Source organism: Myodes glareolus, chromosome 13 (genome assembly GCF_982192425.1).
Source record: "Myodes glareolus chromosome 13, mMyoGla1.1, whole genome shotgun sequence".
NCBI lineage: Eukaryota > Metazoa > Chordata > Mammalia > Rodentia > Cricetidae > Myodes > Myodes glareolus.
Genome location: NC_142038.1, coordinates 37,982,240 through 38,004,554, shown reverse-complemented (window position 1 = coordinate 38,004,554; position 22,315 = coordinate 37,982,240). Strand labels below are relative to the sequence as shown.

Genomic DNA, 22,315 nt, shown 5'->3' with positions numbered 1-22,315 from the left:
GCGATACCTGTGAAAGGGTAGTTTGACCGCCCCCTCCAAAGAGGTCACGATCCACAGGTTGAAAACAGCTGCCCTAGAAACACCAGTTTCCCTCCTTCCCAGCTCATATACACACACGGGGAATCTCCCTCTTCTCAAAGTCATGCTGCCTCTCCTAATATCACCATCTTCTACTTTTCTCAAAGCATGGCCTGCAAATGGTACTGTACTAATGGTTCATGAACTGATGTCCAAGTTACAGCCAGCTTCCTGGGGTTACAGTAACTCTCAGAATGGTCAGGCACTCAGCCAGGGGGCCTTTGATACTTGAAGATAAAAAAGAATGCAGACTTTTCTTCTCTCCTTACTCAAAAGGTTTTACCATATAATTCTAAGATGACCCCATAGCACCAGAGTACGAACCAAGAAGGAGGTGAGGATCTTCTCCTCTGTCTGCTCCTGTACAGATGGAGACTTCAAATTGCAGAGATCCATCTTTCACTACAGTTATGAAAAATGCCACCTCAGTGTCTGTAGAGCTCAGTAAGGCACTCCGCTGTTTTTGATTTAAAACTCCACTGGCATACTACCTTAGTGTCCCGCGCTACCGTCTCACCTGCAAGAACCACGCGGAACACAGGATTCTTCTGCAGAAAAGCTTTATGTCTCTTGGGAGCTAGAGCATAAGCCACATGGCGGAGACCCAGATATGATGGAACCCATCCCTTATATAGGAAACAGACCCTGCTTTGGACGTGTCACTCTTGGATTGGTCAACTGCTCCCAGTCCCAGGTGATACCTTGGGAGTAGTGGAAAAATACCAACAAGTGTGAGCTTTCTAGCTCACCTGGCGGTGCAGCGCCATCTATGGTGGAGAGTGTGGTTGCGGCCTTCTACACCTTAGGGTCCAATTTCTTCTACAAATCTAAACTTCTGTATTTCTGGCTTTGCCTCACCTCTGTCTACTGTAGCGTCCTGATTTTTCATGCCACTCGCCGATCCCTGTATCCATGCACCAGATGCTGGTGTAGATTCACAGATGTAGCAAAGTGCCAAGTGTCTCAAATATGCCATCTTTCTTCTATCTAGATATATCTTCTTTAATACACACACAGCCAAATTAATACATGTTAAGGATTTAAGTAGTCAATATATTTAAAATATAAGTTATTCTAAATGGTAAACACAAACTGAAGTCTGGAAATATAAATGGTATCATTTGTTTGATTTTTCTTAAAGAGCAATCACAACACTCAAAGAACTTTGACTCAGAGAAATTTAATCCCAACATAAAAAATTACTGAGAAATGATTTTAACTCATTCATTAAGAAACTATTATGCATTATACTATTTTTCCATTATTACACAAATAGTCAATTGATATAGGACATTTAGGTTATAAAAGCCAACTTATTTTTAAATGCAAATATAAGTCAGCAATTGAAGTCACAAATCTAAATTTGAATATTTTAAATATTTTTACATAATTTGTCACATATTTGTTAGCATTCTAATTGGGACCAGCCACGTTATTAATGAATGTCATCTGGACCGATAATAAACAAAAGAGCATGAAAAATATCAGAAACCAGTGTGTGTCACACACATGTATTTATCAAAATCACCACTTAACTGCATGCTTGATTTTTCCTCCCATACAACCCTGGATTCAGGGAACTGTAGTAATCATGAACAAAGGTAAAAATGAAAACACCCTGATCTTGCCGAAGTGTCGACTTAACTGTAAACTGGATATAGATTGTATAAATTTCTCTTATTCTATACAAAAATCTCAACAAATATTCTCCTAATAAGGTGAGGAAATTTGATCTTTCATATTGAAAGTTTTTGCTCTTAAAACAATTTAAGTAGAGCTACTTACAGAAGTATGTTCTCAAAATGATAACTGTATTATACTCTACTTCAATCATTTCTATACAGACACTTCAAAAAAAAAAAAAACTCTTACTACAACCAGTAAACTTGTTAAATGAACACTGAAAAACTAAAACTTAGGCAAAGCAACTCCAGTGAGAATGCAGGCTATTTCAAAATTAAATGCACTACACAGGAATCCAGATAATTACAGAAGGTGGAAATTACATTCACTGAGTCCAAGTTCAACCCTAAACAAAAAAGTTTCCCTTTTTCTTTATACTACTTAATAAAACAAGTAACCCTTTTTTGCCATTTAGTTCACAGTAAGGCTGAAACCAATGCAGGGTGTATCCATCATTGATCTATATATACCTAAGTATCGGCAAACACTGATGGAAACAACACTGTTCCCAGGCACAATTTTCTTCATTATATAAGCAACTCTTTACTCTAGACCAACAACTAACTGTAGTTTGAATAGATCTAAGAAAAAAATGTAGTAGAAGCACATATTTCAAAACAAATATAGTATCTGGACAACGGTAGCTCACAGCATTAAGCCCAGAACTCAGGAGGCAGAGGAAGGTGGATCTCTGAGTTCGAGCCCAGCCTGGTCTACAGGCTATACAGAGAAACCTTGTCTCAAAAGAAAACAAAAACCAAAATGAAACAAATGACAAATACACTGTGAGAGTCTGCTTTTCCCAGAGTGGGTGGAAGTGTGCTGTCTGATGCCCTTTAGCAGCCCATTCTTTCTGCACAAGTCCCTGCCAGCATTGCGTCTTCGCAGTCAAAGCCTTCACGCCCAAACTGGGGGAAAGATTACACAGTCTTGTCAGCTAAAGACAGGTGAATGAGCACCATGGAGCCAGTGGTGCTAAATTTTAACACTGTTCATTAGCAGCTCCATCTTCCTGAGCTTGCGTTTGTTCTTTGGCATTGGTTTGGGGTATAATCCGTTTTTCAGGAGGTATTCCTTGCTGAGGCGAATCTGAGCACCATGCTGAAGCTGGAAAGAACACAGCGCTTGAAGAGGGCGAAGTAAAGTCTGTTAAGAAAAAAAAAGATACTAAAAACATATTTGTGGCAACATGTATTCTATCTATACTTTTCTTTCCAATACAAACATTTAGATGCCCTTCTTATTATTGCTTTTAACTGTGAAGAGTAATGACTATTCCAGTGTAATTATTTCTAATTCAGATTCTAATAAAAGGATTTATAATGATTTTCCATATAGGAAATAGAAGCTGAGTTATGGTTTATACAGTAATTTGTTAGGTAACATGAAAATTTGTCATTATAATCATTTAAACAGTTAACAAGATGATTAAAGGAAACAGATAAATAGGCATATCACATTAGTTGAATTCCAATCACAATTAGTGTACCACACTTACACAAACAATTCCATGATGACAGCATAGTCTTCCTCACAGTAGTACATGGAAAATACAGAGTCACATGTGGTACATTTAAAATACTGTAATTTAAACCTTATCTAAAGAAAATTTTTGCAGGGCCAAGCATAAAACACTCGTGTGTTAAATGAATTTGCACGTACGTTAATAAGATGGTGAAGGCTGATACACAACCGGAACACACGCGCTATGTAAAGGTATTCAAGTTGAAAAGCTAAAACAAAGTTAAATAGCATTTTAAACACTCTTTTGGATCAGATTATTTGTAAGTAAGGCTTCTTATCAAAATAATATAAATAACAATAGCAATGGTTTTGGTTGAAAAGGTCATTAAAGAATCATTTTTTAGGGGCTGGAGAGACGGCTCAGTGGTTAAGAGCATTGCCTGCTCTTCCAAAGGTCCTGAGTTCAATTCCCAGCAACCACATGGTGGCTCACAACCATCTGTAATGAGGTCTGGTGCTCTCTTCTGGCCTGCAGACATATACACAGACAGAATATTGTATACATAATAAATAAATAAATTTAAAAAATCATTTTTTAAAAGGAAAAAATTGGCCCAAGCACTTGGGAAAACAGAAACAGGAGGACCTCTGAGTTCAAGGCCAATCACACCTACAGATTGAGTACCAGGACAGCCAGCACTACACAGAGAAACCCTGTCTTGGGGGGAAAAAAAAAACAAAAACAAAAGGAAAAAAATTGATACAAAATTTTCAAACTGTGTGTGAAAATGTATTCTCCCATATATACAAAATACATGGTATATTTTTACATATAAAAACAGATAAAGGGGCTTTACTTTACAATGAAGTATTAAATACTTTGGCAGTCTCTGGTAATTGCTTCTCCCTACCCAATATTTTTACCTTATTAATAGAACCCAAAGTGTATTCATGAAGGTATTATGCCCTTCTACTAATAAAGCACTGAGTAATGGCAGGTAAGTGAAAATCACTTGGGATGGGCTTTTAGAGGCACTCAAAGCCAACAGATTTAGGTAGCATAGGGGGTTTTTTTTGATCTTTTCCTGTCAAGAATATGATTATTAGAGGTGGGACAAACCATCATGATCAGTCGGCAATAAATGTGACGATTAAAGCCAAACACAGAGGTTAATGGACAGACAGGAAAAAATGTGGGCTTTCTGTGTTTATTTATGTGTACAGGTGTTTTGCTTACATATGTCTGTGCAACGCATGTATGCAGTACCCATAGGGCAAAAAGATGTCATTAGATCCCCTAGGTTTGAAGGTCCAGACAGTGATGAGCTGTCATGTGAGTGCTGGGAATTAACACTGGGTCCTCTGGGAGAGCATCCAGTACGCTTCACTGCTAAGACATCTATCTCTCCAGCACCTGAATCTGGGTTCTTCATGTCCTTTCCAAGCTGCATCTATAACTCAGGATTGTCCATCTTAGCATGTTGTACTTACAGAAGAGTTTTTTGTTTTGTTTTTTTTTTCAAAGTTGATTTAACCACTGCCTTTAAAGGCTGTCACACATAATCCCTATTGATACAGACCAGTAAGAAAAAAAAAAAAAAGACAAGTATTTTGGAAACCTCTACTCTCTCACTGAGCTACACCCCCAATTTATAAAAGTTTAAAAGGAAAAACAAGTACAAGGAGAGATTATGCAACTGCCCCTGGCAAGTCATACTGACAGCAGGTGGTAAAGCTGCAACCCAAGCTGACTTCAAGCCTGCACTGTGCTCCTTCTAGGAGCCACACTCTCAGAGCCTCTCACATCCGCTACTTCCTGTGCTTGGAACCTGCTCCAGCATCTAGCATGGGGCTGAACCCGAAGACTGGAAATCAATGTCACATTAAATTTGTTCATTTGTAGGCACCCAATGTCTATAGAAGGCAACTGCACAATATTTCCTGTTTTCCAGGATCTTAAGGTTTTAAAAGGTTTTCTCAAAGAAAGACTCTACAGCTTTCCTTCCAGAGAAGAAATAATACACCCACTGCCACAGAAGACAGTAACTGTATTCCACAAAGAAGTGTGCTATTTATTTTTTGTAACTAATTTTAATAGATTGGCCTTAGGGCTCACTTCCAATAAAACAATATATACTATGAACTGGAAGCAAATTTGTTTGCTATAATAATCATTTTAAGATGTTTCTTTACACATGTCTCCCATTTTATGCATATTAGAATCACCCAAATCATGGATAGGATTGTCAGATATTGATTCTCTACTCCTGGTCACTGTGATTTGACTATTCCTGAAGGTTGAAGTAAGCAGAAAAAGGATTCCAGGTCCTCAGTGTTACTATGAAAGTTTATTTTCAACCCATCCATAAGGAATATCAAAAACTCAGGACATGTGGGTTCCCATCACAACTCTATATTTTAGCCATTACTTATTCTCAGATATTACACTTAGAGCGTAAGATGCCCAAGTTTTGTGTGGTCATGGTAAAGATTCCTCTTATTTTTAAGTTATCATATCACAAACCATCACACATAATCTAGCAGGAATCAATGCCAGTCATGAGGTTTTTGTCATCCATTAATGTTTCTGGTTTCATCAAGAAAGAAAAGTGGCAAACACATAGAAACAAAGTCACACAGAGAGAGGAAGGTGACTGGCAAAGGAAGAAGAGAGTGTCTGGGGCACCCTGGTCATTCAAAGAACAGATCTAGGATTGCTGGGAAGTGTTCTTCTCAAGAACAACATGCGGGAGTGAAACTGTTTAGTTGGAACAGTCTACACATACATCCAAAGGAAGCCTCTGTTTATAAAGGCCACTTATTCGGTTCCCGCTGCTCAGCCAAGAAATAACCACACAGAAACTATATTAATTAAATCACTGCTTGGCCCATTAGCTCTAGCTTCTTATTGGCTAACTCTTACATATTAATTTTACCCATCTCTATTAATCTGTGTATTGCCATGAAACACAATGCCCATCAAAAGAAGAAGGTCTCCAACTCTCACTGTCCGTAGCTCAGGGCCCAGAGAGGAACAAAGAACTCAATCCTAGTTCCCAGCACTCTTTTAACTCTTCTGCAAACTATGGAGATCTTTTTTGTTCTCTTCAGGACTAACGTCTCTATAACTTCCAGTTACTCTGCTAGGTTTTAGTCACTGCTGAAATTTCCTTCATGGCTAAGGTACCGTCTTGTAACAGTAGTGATACTGGACAATGAGAGAAAGCGGAGGCAGGAGAGTGCTCTGTCTGTGCACGCACACATGTGAGTGCCTGTATGGTGGCATGTGTGATAGAGCAGCTACCAACTCTATTTTTCAACTGTCATCCTATGGCATTTTTTCTGAGTAAGAAAATGACTTACTTTTCATAACTCAACTTAATTATTTACGATACTTTTCTTTTGCTATAAATATAAAGTTTCTAACCTGTCCCAAAAAGTTGAAATAGTACTAAGCTCATTGAAATGCTATTCTCTGCTAATAATTACTAGTTATATATGTAATCATTGGAATTTTATGGGAGTTAAATAAAATAATGATTGTAGATTAAATCTTTTTCATATTCTATAGACATTTCTATCCATAAGTCCCTATTTTATATTCTAAGCAAGTTTAATAAAGTAAACAAAATGTTAGCATATCTCCTCAAATAAAGGCAACAATTCAAACAAGTGATGTTGGTGAAGAATGTTCTTTTAATTAAAAAGAAAAAATTGGATCACCAGAGAATACAAACTACTTAAAAAAAGAAGTAGAGAACACTAAAGGAAAAATCTAGCCAAAAAACTCTATTGAGTGCTGTGCTACTTACATGCAATTTAGCATATTAAAAATGTTGTTTGCACAGCTTAGTGGGAATATTTAGATAATGCAAAATGGAATGCTAAACCAACAGAGAGGAGGAAGATTATGAAACTCCATAAATACCTACTGCAGATATACTCCACTTGTCACTTCTCTTACACAATTAACAAGTTATGCATGTCTACATTTTCTCAATAAAATCCACCCTGCTTTAAAAAAACACTATGTTTCCACGTACCTCTTGTATGTACTTATTTTTCTCTAAGATGGAAAGAGCAACAGCAGCACATTCTAAGGTAGAAAGGCACCTGCTAGTTGGTTGCATCCGAATTACATACTGACTACAAATGCTAGTTTTTAACTGCACCTGAAACCAAATGCAAAGTAATAAAATGTAATTTCCATTTTAAATTTAAAATTATGACATACATTTTAAATACTACTCACCTTCCTTCAAAAATTACAAGTTTAGAAATATTAACGTATATCATTATCTTTATGCACATCCTTTAATTGTTACTATTGGGTAGCAGAAGCAAGAGTCTAGCTACAAAATGATATCTGACAAAAGATACCCAGAATACATTTATATTTCTATATAACAAATGACACCAGTAATACCCTCCAGTGAGGACAAGAGTGAATACATGCTTCACAAAAGAAGACATAAGAATAACAAATAGGTAATTGGCAAAGTGCTCAAACGACCCAATGAGTAGCTTAAATTAAAAAAAAAAAATTAACCTAAGGTTGAGGATACAGTTCAGTGGTAAGGGCCCTTACTGGGCATGCAGGAAGCACCCAACTCAGTCCTGAATACTGCCTTCCCTTTATCTCCCCCACTCCAAATTAACACCATTATATTCAAATATAGAGGCCCACAGCCCAGCAATGAGTGTGAGACCTAAACAAAATGTCTCCACTGAATCCCTCCCCTAAGAGCTCAGGAAACCCTGTGGAAGTGGAGACAGAATGAGTGGAAGAGCCAGATGGGATGGAGGCCACCAAGGAAACAGGACCCATACAACTATGAACTCACACCTGCATGAGTCTGCACCAGTCAGGGTCCTAGGGCTGAAAGAGGTGGACATATGCCCCCCCACACACAATAATAACCCAGAGGCTATCTCCAACTGATAACTATTTGCAAATAAAAATTTAATTTTGACCAAAAGAACCTTACTGGGGAACAAAACTACTCTTAATGGGCTGCATGCCCAGCCGTAGATGGCCAACAGAAAATGGACTCCATGGCACCTTTGGAGGTTCCTTGTCTCATAATAGCGTGTCAGGGTTTTGTTTTGTTTTGTTTGGGTTTTGTAAATATTATTTTTTATTTTTAATTTATATATTCCCCTCTTTTTACCCTAGAGGTTCTTTGTGTATAATTATGGTTTTCACTCAGGTGTTTTTATGGAATTCTTGAGTGTGTGAATGAGTGAATCTCTGCCTCTATGTTTTCCTGTGCCTTTTCTTGGGTTCCTTTCCTTCTGTTTCCTATTCTGATGTGTTTGTTTTTATTTTATCTTATTATATTGTATTATCCCCCAGAATCTTGTTTGTTTTCTAATGAGACTGAAAGGGGATAGACCTGAATGGGAGAGAGAACGGGAGGAGGAGAGGAAGGGGAAACTGTAGTCAGTATGTATTACGTAAGTAAAAACTCTGTTTTCAATAAAAGGAAAAATATGTGCTTCAATGTAGAATAAAGTACTTGCTGTGCACTTAAAATGTAGCACATATACACAATTAAATTTTATGCAGCTCTAAAAAATGTAATCATGATATTTGTAGGAAAATATACAAGTGAAAATCATGTCAAGGGAAAAAAGACTTAGAAAGACAAATACATCATGTTTTCTCCCACATGCAGAACAAAGGTTTAAACATGTGCGTGGGGGGGGACAGAGAGAGAGAGAGACGAGGGGTACTGGAAAAACAGTAAAAAATAAACATGTTACTTTTTTGACTAAATTAAAATCTCATACTAACAAAACTCAGTGTGGAAAAATATGTTAAATAGGAATCTATTTGGGCACTTAAACAGAGGAAAATTCTGTTCCTCAATATTTTTAACTATATAGCATCATTTAGAAAAATCATTTAAAAATGCAGAGGATTGAGTTTTTCATTTATATAATTAAAAATTTCTTTCCTGAGAGAAGATGTGACAGTATTTACATTAACTGTATGAATAAGGTATTTGAAGATGTCCATATATAAGTTTTAACCCCTCAGTTGGGGGGGGGCAGAAATCCTGCCTTGTGAACTTGCATGAAAATGTTCTGTTTTTACATGTTCAAAATAAGTTTAATTCATTTGTGAATGGTTATCATCTGGCGATAGCTTCAAGGTTAACAATGGGAGCTTTTTTAAGACTGATTCTCCTGGTGCTGGGACCCGATCGGGTGTGCAGGTCCTGTGTATTCTGCCTCAGTATACTATGATCTACAAGTACAGTAGACTGTCACTGGAGTCATTTTACTGTTGTATTCCTTTAGCAGAACAATGGTGTGTGGTTCTCCTTTAGGAGACGTCTCTGACCTACCTAGTCTTAAATTCTTGGTCACATGAGCAGTGCTGGGGATGGGTTCCATTTCACAGGGACCTTAAACCCAATGAGATACTGGTTATGCCCATAAATTTTATGCTACCACTGTACTAATACATCCTGCAGCCAGGTCTTGTAGTTGGGCTGGTGTCTACCTTTCTCAGTTGGTAGTGTTCAGAGTGCTCTCAGGACAACGAACATTGTACTTAAGAGGTGAAGGCTCTAGTCTAGGTAGGCACCAGCTTGACTTCTCTATACCCAATGAGTTGTGTAGGTATTGTCTTCAACAATAGGGTCCTGTCATCAGTTACTGGAGAGCAACCAACTGCCTTGCCAATAGCCTAGGTTGTTTGGGGCCCCTTTAGCCAACAACTCAACTAGGTAATAACCCATTCCTGGTACTGGGAGCTTCATTTGGGGTGATGAGAGCTGTCCAGTTGGCACTCTATCTTCACTGCTATTTAGTCATTTTGTTTAGATCACCTTCCTACATGCATATATTTCAGGAAGTATTTATTGTATATCAGAAGAGGATTTTTATAAAACCTCCCTGATGCCCTTAGTTTTAGCTATCTTTCCTTGTATTCCCTCCTTCGCCGCCCCTTACCTCTCCCTTCCTGTTTAATTCTACAATTTCAGGCCCCACTACATCCATCCATAAGTAACTATGCTAATTTCGCTTTGTAGGGTGGTGCAGGAGAATTGTCTGTATTCTGTCAATCATGTTTTAAATAAACGCTGATTGGCCAGGCAGGAGGTGTAGGTGGGAAACCCAGACAGGAAGTGGAAATGATGCAACGAGAACAGGAGAATTCTGGGAAGGAGGAAGCTGATTCCTCCCACTCCTGCCCAGGTCACTGAAGCAGCAGGATGTGAGCTGCCCTGCTGACAAAGGTACTGAGCCACATGGCTAACATAGATCAGAAAAATGGGTTAATCAAGATGTGAGAGTTAGCTAATAAGTAGCCTGACCTAAAGGGCCAATCAGCTTTATAACTTATAGAAATCTCAGTGTGATTTTTCTTTGGGACTAAACAGCTGGGGGGCAGGGCAGGACAGAAACACAAACAAGCAAGCCTGGCCTTCTCATGTTACAGTAGGGAAATTCATTCCTCCCTGATAATCCCTTACTCTATTACTTAACCTCTGTGGTTCTATGGATTCTAGCTTGTTTTTGAAGACTTAACAGCTAACATCCACATATAAGTGAATACATACCATATTTGTGTTTCTGAGTCTGAGTTACCTCACTCAGAGTGAGTTTTTCTACCTCTATTATTTGCCTGTGAATTTCACGATTTCATTTTTAAAAACTGAATAATATTCCATTATGTAAATAAATATTTTCTCTACCCATTCATCCATTGACATATATCTAGGCTGTTTCCAAATTCTGATTATTACAAATAGAGCATAAATAAATATGGTGGAGCAAGTTATAGATATCTTTTGGGTATATACCCAAAAGTGATATAGCTAGATCTTGAAATAGATCAATTCCTAGCTTCCTGAGGAACCACCACACTGACTTCCATAGTGACCATACACATTTGCACTCCCACCAGCAATGGATGAGTGCTCCCCTTACTCTGCATTCTCACCAGCATGCGATCTTTTTTTTTCTAAAGCAGCTCAGTTTCATTTAGTAATTGTTGTTCTTAGTGTTTGTGCCATCAGTGTTTGTTCAGAAAGTTTGTTTCTTATATTATTAAAGAACCAAAACCTACATTAGAATTTTTTCTACCAATATAAGCATTTTTGCTTTGTTTTCTGGACAATCCATCCAAAAGTCCATATCAACTGATTATATAATATAATACCATAAAGCACAGGAAAAAAGTTTTATTATAATGAACTTAAATTTCTGTTGAACGTACATATGTAAGTAAAATAGAAAATGACCAAGTATCCACTAGTCCTAATATATATGACTCGAATAAAAGTGGAACTGGAAGTCTAGAAAGATAAGATGACACTAGGACATAGCAACAGCAGATATTAGGGTTCATTGTTTACTTGATTTTATTTTCTGCTCTTTAGACAGAAAAACAGTTTAAACTAGTATCTGCAAGTCTTAACACCCCAAATTCAAAATCCAAAAGTAGCATTCAAATCTTACTAGAAAATTTGTTTTTAATCTAGCCCTTATATCCAAACTGAGTAGAATTTTAAAAATAGAAAATGGTGTAACTAAATTCCTCTTAAAATCAAACTAAAATTTAAAAAGACCACAGAAGATACTGGTGGCAAAGCAGAAGCATATACTCTTCTAAAAAACAAGACAAAGATGTTTTCATACCTAATTCTCAGTTTCTAAAAACAAGACAAAGATGTTTTCATACCTAATTCTCAGTTTCTAGCACATGCATTATACAAAAACTGAACAGTTCTGTATCCCAGTTGTTATATCCAAGGCTTGCTTATAAAAATGTCCCCATTGCTGAGGGGTGCTGGTGCACACCTTTAATCCCAGCTCCCAGCACTTAGGAGACAGAGGCAGGCACATAGATCTCTGAGTTTAAGGCCAGCCTGGTCAACAGAATGAGTTCCAGGACAGCCAAGGACACACAATTAAACCCTTCAAAAATGAAATAAAACAAAAAATTAAAATGTCCCTATATTAATTGCTAAGTTCCAAAAATGTATTGTGTCCTTTGCTAATCAACTTCGGAGTAGCCCTCTTCTTGGGTATCAAGTAGGTCCCTTTTTACTTTTGTAAATATATATATATATATATATATATATATATATATATATATATATATATATACACACACACACACACACACACACACACACTCTTGGTGTTTGAAAAAGTCATTCAGTGGCAACTGACTACTACATAGCTAATGAAAATTTAATAATTTTCTTTTCTTTCTTGAAATAATAATATAATTCTATCACTTTTCCCTTCCCTTTCTTTCCTCTAAACCTTCCCATGTGTGTTGTACCTTCCTTGTGTGTATTCCTAAATGTATAAATACAACTTACTTATATAAAGTTACTCGTGTGTGTGTGTGTGTGTGTGTGTGTGTGTGTGTGTGTGTGTGTCTGTATGGGGGGGTGGTGTTCTCAGGGCCGACCATTTGGCACTAGATAAACCAATCGGTGAGCTCTTCCCCCTCTTCCCCGGAAAAGGCTCGCTCCCGGTCTCCCACGCTCAGTATTCCTTAGTTACCTACAGTTCGTTGTGTAGGTTTGAGGCCTTGTGATACTACCTTTCCCCCACACATGCAACACTTGCCCAGTCTACTTTGGGATGCTTGCTGCGGGAGTACCTTCCGCTCCTTCAGCCAATAGTCGCTGAAGTACGAGCCCACAATGCTGCAGGAGTGCCTTCCGCTCCTTCAGCCAATAGCCGCTGAAATACCAGCCCACTGGGGTGTGGTATATTTCTCTTTTAAAAAGAGCTGCAAGTCTCGGCAAGTCTCGGCTTGGCCTCTCCCTTGGTTCCGGCTCCTGCTCCAGCGACTAGGCTCCTTTCCTGATGGTTTGTGTGTATGTAAGCTTTACCCCCCAAAATTAAATACCCCTTTAAAACCTAACTGGTGTGGGACTGATTCGCCATTAGATGCCCCTTGATGTTGTCCTTCACCTGTTTCTCTGGCTCCTACTATCTTTCCACTCCCATTTCTACAATGGTCCCTGAGTCTGAGGTGCAGGAGTTAGATTACAGGCAGATCAGTTGAGACTGGGCTCCACAACTCTGCATTTTGATGAGCTGTGATTTTTTTATAATGGTCTCTATCTGTTGCAAAAAGAAGTTTCCTTAATGAGGGATAAAACTACACTCATCTATCAGTTTAAGGACAAATATTTAGAATATAGATAGAAATTGTGTTGGTTAGTAAGGTGATGGTTGTAGGCTCTCCTCCAAGATCCACGACTTCTGTACAGCACTAATGAAAACTTAAATAGATCCCTTTCAATCCTCAAACAATTCATCTCAAACACTTAATACACACTCATTCTTTACCACTTAGAATTTTGAAATACATTTGGATCTAAACCTGAACTTAAGAATAAACATTCCTTCACTACCTATACTGATCACTTTAGAACAGATGTAACAACACTTATGAGACATTAAATGGTCTAATTTTATCTCACAGATTAAGACTAAACCTTTAAAAAATGGAAATGGTAAATTTTTAATTTTTCCCATAAATTATAGAACATAACCTATCTGCTTTTGGTTCAATAAGTCTGAAAAGAGCTGCTTTTAAGTTGGTTTAGGACATACATACTTAGCAAGACCCTTTAGTAGCCTCAGAGCATAATAAAAAGAACCAGTAAAAAGTACATGGAATGTCATGGCTTATACAGGCTATATTTGTACGTGTGTATATATGAACTTGTGTGTGTGTGTGTGTGTTCTAAGAGAGAGAGAGAAATGCTTTAATGTGTTGTATTTTATAGTGAACAGTATGATAGTTATGAGAAGCAAAGGCTGCTTGCATGTTTATATAACATTTATTGTGAAATTCATTAGTAATTTCTAAAAGCAATGGAATACATTTTAATGTTGTCTTTCTTCTGAATCAGCTTACCTAAGTATTTTCCATTTGTATTCAATGTATTTCACAAATTATACAAAAATTCCCAGTTCTTTTAAAAATTACTAGTAATATAGCAAGGTATTCTTCGAAAGTCAAGTATCCTTAGCCATCTGTTCACACTCTGCACTCCTCATCTTTTCATAAGCAGTTTTATCCACCATGCCCTATAATTGAGGAACATAATCATACCAGCTGCCTAACTAAGCCAACCATGCCTGTCATGCAAACAGCTCCTTTTTCTGAATTAATTGTGTCCACTGGACCAATTTAATACAGTGCTTCTCTAGGATGACTCTGCCAACTGTGACAGCTGCTGCATGGAAGTCTACAGTGCATACACTGCTGCGCACAGCTTATTTTCATTGTGGCTATGCAAAAACATTTCTGAAGAATGTACTTCTCCAAAAATGTACACGGTTAGAGGCTTATGCATCATCAGAAAATAATATGGCTCGCTAAAAGTTATAGTTAATTAAAAACAAACACAAGTCATCTCACATTACTAGACCCTTTCAGGTATGACTGCAATTCACAAAATACATGGAATCAAGGAACTAATATTTAATAAATAAATACATAAACATTTAATAAAAATGAGACTACAAAATGCCTTACTAAGTAATGAATGGCACTTGCTGCCAAGTCTAATAACCTGAGTTCAATCCAGAGGACCCCAGGACATGGTAGAGAGAAACTCCTACAAGTCCTCTTACTTATATATACACACTGTGACACACCATGTACACATACATACACACACAAATTATCCACCAATTTTATATAAAAAAGAACACAAAACACTATATGTCACTGCTAATAAAAAAATTGTCATAATATAAACCTTAACAATGGGATAAACTGGCCTTCATTAAAATTAAAAACTTGTTCTTCAAAAATCAATATTATATTTGTATTTGTACAAATACAAATCAATATTTGTATTTATAATACAAAGCAAAGCTGAGAATGAAATACATATTTGTGTTATATAAATCTAACAAAGACTTTGTAGATATATTTAAAATACTTACATCACAATAATAAAAATTCTCCCAAGTAGTGATCATTAGGGGGGTACAAATGCAAATTAAACCACAATGAGGTACAAGCTACTGCAGTTAGAATAGCTAAAATCAAGGGAAAAAGTTAAATAAGAATTAAGGTCGTTTTAGGTATTTATTTATCCAAGAAAAATGAAAGCATGTGACCCAAAAGACTTGTAAAAAAATGTTCAAAACACCTTATTCATCCTTTCTACTCTCTGAGAAACATACTCTTATGCTATCAAACATTCTTTTTCTTACTTTGATCTCTTTTAACTAAACCCTTCATGCTGACTTAAAAATAAGTTTAAGCCTCTCCTATTTGAAGAAAATATAAGTAAACCTCCCCCAACACACACACACACAGCAGTCTCAGAATTCTGCCAGCTTCTCCTTCCTCCCTTTTCTCTGAGAACTGTTCATATCAGGGTTCTATATTAGTTCTATATAGTTCTATATTAGCTCGAGACCAACGGCCCCATAAGCCAGATTGTCTTGATCCGTCTCTGCACTCCATGAAAACTGCTTACTAAAAGCAACAGCACAGCAACTATCATGTCATTAAAACTGACGACACTTCTGTCCTCATTTTAGGTCACGATACTCCAACCACTTGTTCCAGAAGTAGCATAGTGCACCAACTCCCTCTAACTCTAAAAGGGTCAACAAAGCTCGATTGCTCTGCTGTCGAGACACCAGACTTTCCTGGTTTTCCTCTATCCATTAGGCTACACATTCGGTGTCCTTTACAGTGTATGCTCTCCCCTGCATAAAGCACTTCAATCTCTCAAACTCCAATCTTTTTTTTAAAAAAAAACTAGGGGTCAAACCCAGGACCTTGTGCTTGTTAGGCAAGCACTTACCATTGCACTAAATCTCCAACCACCTCTTTATTTCAATCCATGTTCTAATTCTGGATAATAGTATGCATACCCTCACTTAACTTGCCATCTATCTGGAAATGACTGGCAGGTCTCAGCCACCCCTACAAACTCAAGATTGAGAATTTATTGCTTTAAAGAGAGTCTGAATTATCAGTGTGATTTAAACATGAATAGTACAAAAAACATGAATGAAAACACTATGCGCAAACAATTCTATATCTAATTAATAGCTTAGGGTTATCTTAATGAAGCGGCACATATAAATGAAAAGAACATTGAGGATCTCAATGTAAATATACATTAATGCAAAAAATGAAGGGGGACAGTGAATGGGTGTGATTTTATTTAAGGTTGCACCCAAAGAAGGTGACCAAAAGTTTTTATTCCAAAGAGTGGTCAGCCAAAAATCACTGTAGCTAGTGACGAGAACAGGTAGGAAGAGTTAGAGGGAGCTGGTCCACTACGCTACTTCTGGAACAAGTAGCTGAAGTATCGTGACCTAAAGCACTAGTGACTTAAGGAAATGTCTAGGTCTCAGTGACATAAGCAGACTGTGTACTCAGAATTCAAGGCTAAAATTAATTCATCTAGAGAGAGTATTACAAATGAAGGAATACAGATTCAACCATGAGTATTCTGGTTCACCTCGGGTCTCCAAATACAAAGCTAAGATCATCCAAACTCCAGTGGATGGAGTACAGTGTCCTGCTGCCTCAACTAAAAAAGTAAAAGAAGGGGAAAAAGCAACAAACAAACAAAACAAACTTAACATCAGGGACAGAGATGGACAGATAAACGTCCCTGAAAAACAAAAAAGCACTTAGGAAAGATCAGAACCAACAGATTTGAAGCCAGAAATCCTTTCTTCTTATACTAGCTTCTTCCTTTCTCAAGCTTTCTCAAGAATTTCAATTTAAAATGACACAAAATCATTACTAATATTTATTGACACCTCTTCAAGATTTATTTAAATAAAATAAAAATGTATGCAAAATTATTTTCTAAGATGTAATAACACCTCCATAAAGTTATCATTTCATTATAAATACTAAAATACAGATACAAATATTAAGTATAAACAAAACCACACTCACATAGGAGCAATGAATGAATTTATACATGAAAAGATCAAATTATACATAAAATGTGTATAAGGCTTGAAGATTCCCATGCTGTTCAGAGGGAAGGCTACAAGGACTCTCAGGAGCTACAAATGAGTGAGCAAACAAGAACTATTTCTCATTACATGTTGGAAATGTTTCTATATTAATTTCTTCTATCCTTAACTCTAAAGCCAAAACCACATGGCCAAAGCTTCTGCTTTCAGGGGGCTGGAACACAGCTCTTTTGTTCAATTACATATTCGCCAGCTTTCTGTCTTCAATGGTTTCCTTCACTGCCTAAGACTGGCTTTCCATGAATTTGCTCTGTAGACGAGGATGGCCTCAAACTCAAGAAATCTGTCAGCCTTCGCCTTCCAAGTGCTGGTACTAAAGGCATGAACCATCACACCTGGCTCTAAGCTTTTCTTTCTTTTTTTGTTTTTCGAGACAGGGTTTCTCTGTAGCTTTGAAGCATGTACTAGAACTAGCTCATAGACCAGACTAGTCTTGAACTCACAGAGATCTGCCTGCCTCTGCCTCCCGAGTGCTGAGATAAAAGGCAGGCCACTACCACCTGACTTTTCTTTAATTCTTTTTCACAAATTGGAAACTTAGCTGGATGGGAACTTGCCCTGAGGTCACCATGTTCTTTATTCCATTTCTTAATCTGTTTATCTCCTTGAACACAATTAGCTCCATTCCACTTTCTGATGCTCAGCTTGCTCCTCTTCATTATAAATCTTCATTAGAGTTATCACTAATAACCACACAACAGAGTCTATGCTAGGCTGTTTTGAGATTTTTCTCTACCAATAGAATTAATCCAAAATTCTTCACTTTAGCCTCAGGCAGACTCTTCAGACAAGGGCAACATCTTTCACCCAATTATCATAAGAATAATTTCTAGACAACATACTAAAATTCTTCTTCTCTAAAACCTCCTGAACCAGGCCCCTACAGTTCAAATCATTCTCAGCACCACTGTCTTCCATGTTCCTACTGGTATGGCCCATTAAACAGTGCTTAAAGCATTCTACTGCTTTCCTAACCTAAAGTATTAAAACCCAAATTCCTCCAAACAAAAGCTCAGGCCTATCACAAAAATACCCCAATTCTTGGTACCAACTGTTGTTGGGTTGCAGCTGCCCCAGTGAGGAATGAGTCACAGAGCTCAACAAACCCACATGGAAGTTTATTAGGAAAAGGTGGAGGTAAGAGGGAGGAAATGTTGACTGACTGAGAAGGGGGCATGAAAAAGGGGTGAACAGGTGGGCAGAGCTTACTTACAAGCGAAAGCCTGTGCATGTATACAGAGTCCTATGTAGCCACACAATGCATGACGTAGCAATATATGGTCGCAGGGCCCCTGTGCTGACTAGGTGTTCACCTGATGCTGGTGTCTTAGTTAAGGTTTCAATTGCTATGAAGAGATACCACGACCACAGCAATTCTTATAAAGGAAAGCATCTAAATGGGTTGCTTACATTTTTAGAGGTTTAGTCCATTGTCATCATGGTGGGACATGGTGGCATGCAGGCAGACATAGTGCTAAGGAGCTATATCTTGATCCTGCAGGCAACAAGAAGGGGTCTGCAATACTGGGCATAGCTTGAGCATATATGAGACCTCAAAGTCCACATCCACAGTGACACACTTCCTCCAACAAGGCCATACCTACTCCAACAAAGTCACACTACCCAATGATGCCATTCCCTCTAAGCTTATGGGGGTCAATTACATTCAAACTACACCAAAGGGGTTAAAAATATATCTCAGTGATCCAACAGTTGCTTAGCCTGGATAAGATGTTAGCCTCAATTCCCATTAATGCAAACAAAATAAAAACTTATTAAAGATAACACAAGAAGTAAGACCACAGCTTCTCATGGATTTAGTAATCTACCAACCAACCAACCAAAAAAAAAATACAATGAAACATAATCATAAAAAATGTAAGCACCCTCCACCCCCCAGACCGTTTGGGTCTGTGGTGGCCACAATCACCCAGGAGCCACATCCACTCAATCTATGAACTGCTGGAGCATATGAAGAGGATGAACATACAGATCCCAAAGGGCAGGGTCTCCACAACACAGAACAAGACGATATCCAAGAGGAACCCAGTGAGAGCCCATTATCAGTGGTGTAGCAGAAGTCAGAGCTCGACCAGACCAATCAACACTTGCAAGTGAAGATGAATGGACTAAAGGGTAAACTGTGCCAACGGACCACACTACAGCTTTCACGGTAGGAGTCTTCTTTTTTGTTTTTGTTTTGTTTCTTTGCTTGGTTTGGTTTTTGATTTTTCTTTCAAATTTGGTTTTGTTTGGTGGGAGAGGTTACAAGGGCAGAGAGAGGACAAGGAGGATAAATGAATGGGGAGATAAGTGGGATGAGAATACATGATGTGAAATCCACAATGAATCAAAAAAAAAGTAAAAAAAAATACAAGCTGGTATATCTAACTCTGTTACCTGCTTCTAGGACCTTTCCTCCCACCCAGTTCTCTCAGCCAGCACTATAGGAGAGGAGGTGCCTAGTCCCACTACAATCTGATATGCCATGGCTGGTTGATATTCATGGAAGGACTGCCCTTTTCTGAAGAGAAACAGAGGAAGAGTAGATGGGGGTGTGAAGGGAACGGGAGGTGAAGAGGGAGGGTAAATTATAGTCAGATATAAAAACAAAAAAAGTAAATATATAAAAACAAACAAACAAAAAAGAATCCAAGCCGGGCAGTGGTAGCACACACCTTTATTCCCAGCATTTTAGGAGGCAGAAACAGACCAATCACTGTGAGTTTGAGACCAGCTTGATCTACAGAGCTTGTTCTAGGACAGCCAAGGGTACACAAAGAAACCCTGCCTTGGAAAACCAAAAAAAAAAAAAAAAAAAGATTCAGAAAAGTGATTAAAAAAAAAAGGTGTCCCAGGAGAACTGAGGAAATTTCCTCCAAAGAAGCCAGTCACAGCTCCATATTAGTAAATATTTGTGTAATTAATACCCCAACAGCATTCAGACCCACAATACAGATGATCAAAAGGTACTGCATATAAATGCCAATTAGAGACACGGCTATCAATTTCCATTATTTACACTCATACTTCCTTTAAAATCAGAAATAAAATGGACATGATGCCAGTTCATGACTGTTATGTTGTTGTTAAACAGCAGCCAGTAAGAAAGAGTCACATTTTAATTTGCAATATACTACTATTTTAATAAAAGTGTAAATCCACCTATATGGGGAAACCTACTCCTATTATTCTGCTGCATGGCCATAACATTAAAATGATTCCTAAGGACATATTGCTATACCCACATATAGGTACACCTCACAACACTCATCAGAGAAGCTTCTTACAGTAGAAGACAATCAGAACCAAGTCCCACAAAATCTCAACATGCAAAGAATAAGAGGCTTCAGAAAGCTCAACTCTAAAGGGGATGTCTATGTCACACTCCTCCCCCTCAATACTCAGGGAGCCTGCAGCAAGTGGTCTGCTCATGTGGGATTTCCCTCTGTATGCTGCGAATACCATTGGTTAATAAAGAAACTGCCTTGGCCTGATAGGGTAGAACTTATGTAGGCAGGGAAAATTAAACTGAATGCTGGGGGAAAGAAGGACAGAGTGAGAGAGAAGCCATGTAGCCCTGCCAGAGACAGACATCAGAACTTTAGCCAGTAAGCCACAACCACGTGGCAATACACAGATTAATAGAAATGGGTTAAATTAAGATGTAGGAGCTAGCCAATAAGAAGCTAGAGCTAACAGGTCATGCAGTGATTTAATTAATACAGCTTCTGTGTGATTATTTCGGGGGGCTGGGAGGCTGGGAAAAGAACAAGCGGCCAAGTAGCCTCCTTCAACAGTCTGCTATAGATCTGGGCAAAAAACTGGAGGATTGGATTTAAAGGAGCTGAGGAAGAGATTGTGGTGTGTTGTAGGAGGCCACTTGTTCATTTCCCGGCCATCCAGACTCCCTAAATTATCACACAGAAACTATATTATTTAAATCACTGCATGGCCTGTTAGCTCTAACTTCTTATTGTCTAGCTCCTACATCCTAATTTAACCCATTTCTATTAATCTGTGTATCACCATGTGGCTGTGACTTACTGGAAAGATTCAGCACGTCTGTCCCTGGCAGCAGCTTCATGGCTTCTCCCTGACTCTGGCTTCTTTCTCCTAGCATTCAGTTTAGTCCCCATCACCCCACCCCCACCTCTTACCCCCGCCTAGCTCTATTCTACCCTGCTATAGGCCCAAAGCAGTTTCTTTATTAATCAATGGTAATCACAGCATACAGAGGGGAATCCCACATTAGTGGTGGTTTGAAAAAAAAAATGGCCCTGAAATGGAATGGCCCTATTAGGAGATATGGGCTTATTGGAGTAGGTATAGTCTTGTTGGCGGAATTGTCATTGTGGAGGCAGGCTTTGAGGTCTCATATAGGCTCAAGTCATATATAGTATCAATTGCCTGCAAGATGTAGAACTCTCAGCTCCTTCTCTAGCACCGTGTCTGCCTGCATGACACTATGTCCTACCATGTTGTGTATTCCAGTTGGATATCAACAACAGGAAACATCAGAAAGCTTACAAACTCATGGAAACTGAACAACTTACTACCGAATGAAAAAAAAAATGGGTCAAGACATAAATTAATAAAGAAATAAGAAATTTTCTAGAATTGCAAGCAAATGAATACACAATATGCCCAAACTTATGGGACATATTGAAAGCACTAAGTAAGTTCACAGCACTAAGTGTCTACATTAAAAAAAATTGGAGAAACCTCATACCAGTAACTTTACATCATACTTGAAAGCTCTAGAACAAAAAGAAGAAATCACATCCAAAACAAGCAGACGGCAAGAAATAATCAAACTCAGCGCTGAAATCAGTAAAATAAAAATGAACTAACAATACAATGAATGAATCAATGAAATAGAGTTGGTTCTTTAAGAAAATCAGTAAGATTGGCAACCCCTTATTCAAATTAACTAAGAGGTAAAGGGAGAATATCCAAATTAACAAAATTAGAGATGAAAATGGGATTATAACAAAAGACACCAAAAAAATCCAGAGAATTACATGGACATACTTTAAAAACCTATACTCCACCAAATTGGAAAAATTGA

The 22,315-nt window shown here is 37.9% G+C and overlaps 1 protein-coding gene across 3 annotated transcripts in view; it reads right to left on the bottom strand.

Moving 5' to 3' along the window:
* Positions 1–1,242: 1,242 nt before the first annotated feature.
* The window catches only part of Dtwd2 (DTW motif tRNA-uridine aminocarboxypropyltransferase 2), a 45,760-nt gene continuing 24,687 nt past the window's right edge, over positions 1,243–22,315 (bottom strand). Inside the window, exons 5-7 of one of the 3 annotated variants that reach the window (XM_087896066.1) lie at positions 7,269–7,397; positions 3,260–3,287; positions 1,243–2,907 (exon numbers count right to left, since the gene is read on the bottom strand). In XM_087896066.1, coding sequence (XP_087752192.1) covers positions 2,744–2,907; positions 3,260–3,287; positions 7,269–7,397 — 321 coding nt within the window. In that variant the 3' untranslated portion in view covers positions 1,243–2,743. The remainder of the gene's footprint in view (positions 2,908–3,259; positions 3,288–7,268; positions 7,398–22,315) is intronic. The other 2 variants (XM_085699878.2, XM_085699880.2) reach the window with 2 other exon arrangements.